The 9260-nt window shown below is 31.7% G+C and overlaps 1 protein-coding gene across 5 annotated transcripts; it reads right to left on the bottom strand.

Moving 5' to 3' along the window:
• Positions 1-1325: 1325 nt before the first annotated feature.
• On the bottom strand, positions 1326-8139 carry LOC131601736 (putative disease resistance protein At3g14460). Of its 5 annotated transcripts, XM_058873613.1 has the most exons (6): positions 5387-8139; positions 4262-4930; positions 4005-4150; positions 3534-3596; positions 2644-2708; positions 1326-2544 (listed from the first exon to the last, which is right to left on the bottom strand). In XM_058873613.1, the coding sequence occupies exons 1-2, from the start codon at positions 7965-7967 to the stop codon at positions 4275-4277; spliced, it is 3237 nt and encodes a 1078-aa protein (XP_058729596.1). In that variant the 5' UTR covers positions 7968-8139; the 3' UTR covers positions 1326-2544; positions 2644-2708; positions 3534-3596; positions 4005-4150; positions 4262-4274. The 5 variants fall into 5 exon arrangements, with proteins under 5 accessions (XP_058729596.1, XP_058729594.1, XP_058729595.1 ...); XM_058873610.1 differs by having other exon boundaries at positions 1328-2544; positions 2644-2719; positions 4262-8139; XM_058873609.1 differs by having other exon boundaries at positions 1328-2544; positions 4262-8139.
• Between the last annotated feature and the right edge of the window lie 1121 nt (positions 8140-9260).

The raw sequence follows: 9260 nt of genomic DNA, 5'->3' as shown, positions 1-9260 counted from the left end.
CTGCATTAGTTGATTTCTTTTACTTCTACATTAATAATAATAATAATAATAATAATAATTATTATTATTATTATTATTATTATTAACTATTGCGTTAGTCATATTATTATTATTATTATTATTATTATTATTATTATTATTATTATTATTATTAATAATAGTAGTAGTAGTATTATTACTATTAATATTATTAATATTACTATTAGTATTATTATTATTACTACTAGTATTTTTAGTATTAATACTATTATTATTATTTTTAATACTACTATTATTATTATTATTACTATTATTATTATTATCTCTATTATTATTATTATAATAATAATAATAATAATAATAATAATAATAATAATAGTAATAGTAATAATAATAATAATAATAATAGTAAAAGTAATAATAATAATAGTAATAATAATAATAATAATAATAATAGTATTAGTAAAAATAATAATAGTAATAATATTGCAGCCATTTATTATTATTCCAAAATTCTAATAATAATAATAATAATAATAATAATAATATTAATAGTAATAATAATAATAATAATAATAGTTATAATAATAATAAAAGTAATAGTAATAATAATAATAATAATAAAATAATATAGTGAAATTATAATAGTGAAAGTAATAATAATAATAATAGTAATAATAATAATAATAGTAATAATAATAGTAATAATAATAATAATAGTAATAATAATAGTAACAATAGTAATAATACTGCAGCCATTTATTATTATTCTAAAATACTAAAAATACTAATAATAATAATAGTAATAACAATACTTATAATAATAATAATAATAATAATAATAATAATAATAATAATAATAATAATAATAATAATAATAATAATAATAATAATAATAATAATAATAATAATAATAATAATAATAATAATAATAATAATAATAATAATAGTCAAGATTTTTTAGTTGAAACAAAATGGTTGCAGTACTTAAATAATTAATTACAGAAAGAAATATGGTTAACAAAATGCGAAATGGTCTAGTGGTATAGCCAATTCCTTATTAACCATGATGCCTTGGTGAGAGCAAAGTTTTGGCAAGTGAAGAATTTATATTCATGATCATTACTAGTTTCCATTTCCTATTTCAATTATTAATAATAATTTAATACTCTTTTTCATCTTCATAGTGTAAGATTTAGCATCCCTTTGTCTTGGCGTGATGTCTTGATCGAGTGTTGTAGATTTGTGATGGATAGAGTTTGGGGTCAAGAGTTTCATTCTGCAGAATGATAAGCTTTTTTGTAGGCGGAAGATTTAGCATTGCTTTGTTTTTGGCGTGATGTCGTGTTTGAGTGTTGTAGCTCTGTGTTAGGTAGAGTTTGGTGGCAAGAGTATGTTTCCGCAGAATTTTATCTTTGCAGAGTAATGAGAATATGCAGGTTTTTTCCAAGAGCGTGGGAACCGTTTCGTGGCCGATTGTCTTCTTGCCTAGTGTTGGAAGTGGCTGTGATTGTTTATCAATTATTCTAGTTCTTTTGGTGGGTTTAGCTTTAGTGTTCTTGGTAGTTGATGTAGCCAAGGTCTTGTGATTGATATACCTCAGTGTTTATTGTGCTGTTTGTTATAAGTTCTTTGTAACTTTTGTTTTGGTAGCACTTATTGTGCTATTGTTCTTAATGAAGTTGGTTTTTTCAAAAAAATAAAACAATGTAAGTAGGTCATAATCATTGTTTATCAAGTTGTTTCCATCAACTAAAATAAGAAGTGTTAACATGTGTAGGAGCTAGTAAAGGTACTCAGGTCATAAACCAGTCTAAAAATTTTGATCAATTAAAAACTCTCATATGATGGTCATTTCTTCATCCTGTTTTTGAGCTAATTTGGCAATAATTTATTGTTACTAATAAAAATCATGTCACCTTTACAAGTCAAGTAAATTGGTAGAAACTAAATTAATCAATCAGAGAATTCACTCTTTAAAAAAATTTATTTAAAAACAAAGCATAAAATAACTATTTCCAGCACTACATGTATAGAACACTAAATGTCTTTTAGGCCTCTGATCATGTGAAGATAACAGCTTATATTTCCTTGTTATGCTTAATGGTATTAAAGGATGTAGCAACAAATTAGTTTATGAATAACTTCAAGTGCACTTTTTTTTTCCATTTTGAAAATAGAAACCTTGCTTAAACAGGTCTAGGATCAAATCTGTCGTGAGGATCACTATGGTATACAATGTTACTTACAGCTCCTGAGTCATATCTCTCAACTCAAAATATGCACATGCAATTCATGAGTCTTGAACAATAAGTTGTAAAAATTAAAACATGATTATCCAAACAACACCTGCACATAAGCTGAAAACTGGAACAAAAGTCACCGGACGTTGCTTAGTTATAGCATCACAATAAAATGCAGCTATAAGAAAACACTGCTCTTTGATTTTTATGAGTATGGATAATCAAAGTCGTTGCTCAGCAGCAAAGTAGTTGTGGAAATCAACTCTGACAGATAATCACTGCTCATCGTAGTTACTCCAGCAATCATCTCCTTCACTGAATTCTGAATAAAACCAGAAGAGACATGGGAGTAAATAACAGTCAAATAGAAATGTGAAGCTAAATGAGTAATGTTAAAAGTTATCAAAGAGGAAATTTATACCTGAGACGCCACTTCTTCCATCTTGATTCTAGTCATCCCATGCCCCTTTGAGCCCCCCGGTCGATCTGCAAACAGGCTAAACAATGAAAATAACTCAAAAATGTTCAACAAAACAAAAAGACCAAGACAACAGATCTGATAGATGAAGTAGTAAACTTCATGGTCCCAAAACACAGGACTAAAAGTGTTTACCAGTTCTGCTAGTGCAAGAGTTTCTTACACTTCTACACCGCAAAATAGTTCACCAGTCACCACAATGATCCCAAGCTACTAACTTTCTAATCATTACTAACTGCTAAATTTTGTTTAAAAAAATAGATGTTCACGACAAGAAAATGCTTGATATAGGCTCAAGTACAATCTATTGATGAAACCAGTGACGTATCTACTTTAGCACTGCACAATAACCAGTTAGAAACTATAACCAAAGATAAGAAACTAATTGAAGATACTCAAGTTGGCCACGAATTTATTTGGAATTCAAGGGACAGAGGAAAAACTCATAAATTAATTTTGATAGTCCACATAATTAAAATAACAATTTGAGCAGCAACTTCAACAAACTCCTTTCCAACACAATTGATGTCAAAAACATTCATTTTTACACAGCAAAAGATACTTGAAGAGAGACTAGAGTTAATAACATATAAATCTACAATAGAGACAAATCATGAACCAAAACTTGTAAAATATAAACTGAGGGAGGGGAGGGAGAAAAATAAAACACTGATGTGAAAGTTAATAAACAATTTTTATTGATGGAAAAATAACAAACATGAGAGAAGCTCGTAAAAGAAGCACTACTCTATTGATGAAAAGAAAAATAACTACTAGAACATGCATCTAGTAAATTGAGTAATGTTAAAACCTATCAAAGAGGAAACTTATACCTTAGATTCAACTGCTGCCATCTTGTTGCAAGTCATCAATCCCACATGAAGCCCTCGATCAATCTGCAAACAGAAGAGAGATGAATTAAAATGAAAATAAAGAATAAGCAATAAAATCTGGGTGATGAACTGATAAACAACAAAACTTAAGTGTCCAAAATCTAAACATCATTTAGAATCAAATAACCTTCTTAAGCATCTTTGTCTGCCATACATAATAAGCAAGCGTAGAAGGTTAATCATTTTAAGAAACCTTTCTCATGGAAAAAGTTGTAATCGATTAAGATGAGGAAGAAATATTAAGTCAAGCCAGTTCAATATACAAAGAAAATGTAGAAATGCATAAATGATATTCATTAGATCAATATATTAGAGATGAATTTAACTACTGTTACAAAAGCATTATAGAATCAATACATTAAAACCAACTCATTCAAATATTTATATATTCACATAGATAAAAAAGAATACCAAACATATTTGTGGTCAGTGGTTGTTTCTCTTTTTCATCTGCTCCTGATCAGTAAAACATTTACTGGATTTGGTTGCAGTTCATGCATGTGAATTTTGGCTTCTCACAACAACGAGATTGGGCAGAAGCAGGGATAACACAGATACTATGATTAAAAAAATGAGATAACATTATAATATTGTAATTTGATGTTATTAATGAAATTGATAATATTAATTGATAAATACATAATAAGAAAGATTTTTAAGAGACTCACCTAGACATGAAACTTATGTGATCAATTCGTCGTCAATAATTATGGCTGGAATGTGAGCAATCTTACGCCATTCTTGGCCTCTCTTCCTCCGCAATTTCGCTACCAGTAATGGACAGCGAGTCATACTTAGTAATGAAAGAGAGGAAGGCAATCCTTTCTTTGGCAAGAACTTGAGTTTGGGAGCATTAACAATCTCAAAGTTTTGGAGAGAAGTGAGATGTTGAAGCCACTTGTCATCAATGCTTGTATCATCAAGACCACATATGCATAATGTCACAAGCTTTGCAGAAAGCAATGGCCGCCCCAGCAACATCTTAATCGTACCATCGCCGTTAATTCGCAACACTGAAAGATAAGGGAGATATTCCCAAGAATGTTTAATATGCCGCATAATTCCTCCAACAAAGCCAACTGTCAGTTCCCGCAAAGCATAAGGTAAAACATATATGGCAAAAGATTGAAGGTTTGGTAGATTATCAATTTCCATTTCTTGAAGAACAGCTAGAGTGTGCATTGCTTCAGGTAGTGAAGGAAGCTTCTCACACTTCCACACTGCAAAATAATTGAGGTTTGGAGTAGCCAATCCGCCAGGAGGAAATGACTCCAGTTCATTACAATCCCATATTTTTAGGCTTCTAAGAACTGAGAGACTCTCTTGGGACGCGTCTTCTGCAATTAATATTGACTTCAAATTTTTACAACCCTCAATAAATAGACTCTTAAGGACAGGGAGAACGCCTAAGGTAAATGATATCATTGAATTACAACTATAAGATATTTTTAATTCTTCAAGCAACGTATAGTTGTGCAAGTATTCATGAGGAAGGAACTCTAGATTCTCGCAATTATTGATTGTGAGGAATTTCAAGGTCTTGAGTAGACTATCTGTTGGGAAAGATACCAGAGACGGAAATCCGTCTATTGTCAGTCGTTGAAGAGAAGTTAGAGGGAACATTAGTTGCCTTAATACATGATTTGATGATGGCATTGATTGCACTGGTAGAGCACATTCTCTTAACTCAAGTTCAGCTAAGGAAGGGAAATTTTCAAGTGTTTTTTCTATTCTCAGTTTCGGACACTTACTTAGTGACAAAGTTTTGAGACTAGGAAACTTTATAGACGTACCTCCAGTTATGTTCCATTTATCCCACTCCTGCATATCCTTAAAGTGTAGAATCTCCAAGGAGGGAAATGGTTGAAATGAAGAGTCATCACTTCCATAGAACTCAATGCCAATTGTTTGTACTGATGACATCCCTTCAATAGAGAGTTCTTTTAGATTTTCCAATTGTCCAAGGGGTGGAAGCCATAAACAATCATCACAATTAGAGATCTTTAAATACACCATGTTTCTAAATGAGAAATCACCTAACCAATTTGGAAAGCTGATTCCACCACAACCTTTGATAGTGAGAGATTTCAGATTTGTTGAGGGTCGTAAATGTTCAAGTACAACACTTTTAATTTGTGAATTTGGAACAATGCTATCACAATCCCATTCCAAAGATAATTCATCTATTTCTTCTTTCATCTTTATATTGGCTTGATCTACTTCAAAGAGGTTATTAACATTTTGTAGCTGTGAGATGGAAAGTTTTCCATATAGGTGGGAAAATTTTCCCAGCTCTGCGACCTTCAATCCATCATTATGCTTGCTGACAACGAAGTCAGACAAAGTTTGGAGATTTTCTAGTTTGGCTATTTGTACGGGAAACTGCCTCAATGCAGTGTCACTAACGTCAAGGTGGTGTAGATTAACCAATTTTCCCATGTCCTTAGGCAATTCAGAGAGCCTTTTACAGCCTGCCAACAACAAGAACTGCAGATTGTGAAGGTTGCATGTTTCAGACGGCAGTCTTTCAATATTGGTGTGAGAAAGATTTAAGTACTGCAGGTACAACAAATCTCCAATAGACTTGGGAACCTCAGTGATACTCTTGTAGTTGGACAAAGACAACACCCGCAATTGTTTCATTGTAGGCAACAAGTCATGCACTACCTTGTTCGATAGAAAACAACAAAGCGATTGTTTTAGTAATGGCAATGCTAGAAAAGTACGTAGATATTTTAATCCATACAACTTATCAAACTTATCAAACTTATCAAATGAGTCATATAGCCCTCGATTGTATGACAAATTTCGTACTTTTTCATGTACGTAATGTTCACCCAGCCTGATACAATATGGAGATGAAACCATCGTGGCTAAATCATGGACAAGGTTATGCATTTCAAAGTTTGCTTCTTTGTCCTCGGTAGACCGCCGTTGTATCAAAGATTTTGACACTAGTACATCAAAGTATTCTTCTCCAACTTTCCAACTTTCCTGACCAGCGAACGAATCTACCAAGTCTTCTGCAATCCACAACTGAACTACCATTTTCTTTTCTAAGATGTACTTCTTTGGGAAAATAGAGCAATATGCGAAACATCGTTTTATAGGAGGCAAAAGAAAATGGTAACTTGATTCTAGAGCAGCGTGCACCTTGGGATTTGTCGATTCCCAAATGTTACTTTCTAGCACACAATCCCAATCATCTAGGGACAATTTGCCATAAAGAATAGCCCCAAATTCTATTGCAGCTAATGGTAATCCATCACATTTTTTTGCAATTTTCCTACCAATTTTCTCTAGATAGGATCGTTGTTGGCCGTGATATGTTCCAAATGCATATCTGGCAAATAAAGACCAGCAATCTTCACTTTCCAGAGGCCTCAAATAGTAGACAGAGGGAATCGTTTGCATGGATCTTGCAACTCTTTCATCCCGAGTTGTGATGATGATTTTACTTCCCATTTCCCCAGCATTAAAGGTGTCCATCAAACGTATCCAATCAACAGATTTTGTATCCCACACATCATCTAGCACTAGCAAAAATTTGGAAGTATTTAAAATTTGTTGCAATGACAATAATAGAAGATTCTGGTAAATAGTGTCATCTCCTTTTGCATTGTGAGATTCAAGAATTAGAGAGCTGAGGTTATCATTACCAATTGACTGTGATGCGATAGATTCAAGAATGGTTTCAAAAATTCTAACAGCATCGAAATCTTTTGAGATATATGCCCACACTTTTAACTCAAAATTCTCCTTAACTTGCGGATCATTGTAAAGGAGTTTAGCAAGGGTTGTTTTCCCAATCCCTCCCATACCGACAATGGAAATAATTCCCATTTTACCATTACCACCACCATCATTAGATAACAAAAGATGTTTGAGTTTTTCTTTATCCATGCCTCGCCCATAAATAGAAGATTCATCATCTAAAATAGAACTTGAGGGAGTTCCATAAGAAACATTGCTGTAATCCGAAAACCCTAATTCACCTAAAATCAAGCATTCTAATCTTCCAGTTAACTTCTGGATTTTAGAATTGATGACATCATGAATCTGCTTGAAACGAGAATGAAAAATGTTATGCACCTTAGTAGTAGGAGTTAGGGTTTGATAGTGAGGTTCCAGTTCGATGCTGATTTGGTCAAACAATCTGTCAACTTCGTGTACAACATCTATCAGCAGATCCAGCCATTTGGTGTTCACGGCATAATGATCAAGTACAGGTTGAATCTTCGTGAGGGTTTTCTTCAGGTTTATCAAGAGTGGAACGTGAACCTTCGTGCTCGGGAAGTCGGCAGAAACAAGCTTTTGTAACAACGCCTCCACAGAAGCTGAGACGAGTGGTGTTTCTCTCATAGTACCCGCCATCAGTTGATTGATTTGCTTGTAAGATGAAGAATAGCTTTAGGGAAAATCACAACAAAATGTAACTGTGTAAGAAAAAAAAAAACTATGCTTCTCTTTGTTTCTAGGTGTGTTTGGTTGTGAGATAAACACAGAGAGAAAAAAGACAGATGTGAGAAAGTTGGTGAAGAGTGAAAATGTTGTTGATTGGTTATTGGTATAAATAAAAAAATACTAAGTACTCTTACTTAAAAAGTATTTATTTAACTAAAAACTGTTAATTTAAATTAGGCATAATTAACTTTAAAGTTCTAAAGTCCTTAATTTAATTTAATGTTTCGCTTTAGCTTAACTAAAAAATATTACATACTAGTCTTTAAGAATTGTTTTATTATACAAAAAAACATTCTTGCCGTTAAAAATTATGAGAAAAAAAACTTTAATCTGCTTATGTGGCGTGACACGTATGCAAGTTGAGTATATATATATAATATAATATAAACTTTTGTTTTTGGAGGCAAAATGTTAATAATGTGCAAAAAGAAAAAATCAAACATTATCATGAATGACAAACACAGATCAAACAGATATATGCAATAACCCTTCTTAAGTGCACTGTCTTTTTCAATAACTTCCATAGTTTTGCAAATATTTTTTAACAAACTTGACAATACTCAACTAGAATAATAAGGAAAACCTATAATTTATTTTATTCCACAGGAATTTTATTAACCATCAGTGTTAAATAGCTTCCCTCAATATTTTGAATGCCAAAAGAAGATATATCTTGAACTCCCGAACAAGATATAAATCAAGCAGACATCTTATACAAAATTGATCAGATCCTTTTCAAAATAAACATAAAAGATAGAAAAAACATCGACTACAAATATATTTTAATTAAAAAATGGTTGCAGTATGTTAGAAATTAAATCAAGTGGCTAAAGAATTATTGAGAAAAGTAAAATTACTAGAATGTTTTGGAAGATAGATGATATGTTAAGAAACATCATTACACCACCGCGTGACATTTTTTTTTGGAATTAAGTTTCTTAGCTTGTAAGAATTATATTATAATCCAACTAGCCTAAAGTATTTTGTACCACCACCAATAATTTCTTAGGTTGTAAGTTTAGTGGTTTCATAGGCCTATATAAAGGCATGAGTGTTAAGTCTTGAAAAATCATCATTTTGTAAAAAATATAGAGTAACACCTTCAATTCCTCTTTCTCTCTTTACTTAGTTTTTTTTTAAATTATTGTCCCATTTGATATCAAATTGGTATCAGAGCAGGTTAGATCCTACTAGTGTGAGTGT

This window comes from Vicia villosa, linkage group LG5 (genome assembly GCF_029867415.1).
Source record: "Vicia villosa cultivar HV-30 ecotype Madison, WI linkage group LG5, Vvil1.0, whole genome shotgun sequence".
Taxonomy (NCBI): domain Eukaryota; kingdom Viridiplantae; phylum Streptophyta; class Magnoliopsida; order Fabales; family Fabaceae; genus Vicia; species Vicia villosa.
Note: the sequence above shows the minus strand (reverse complement) of the source record. Positions and strands in the feature narration are given on the sequence as shown.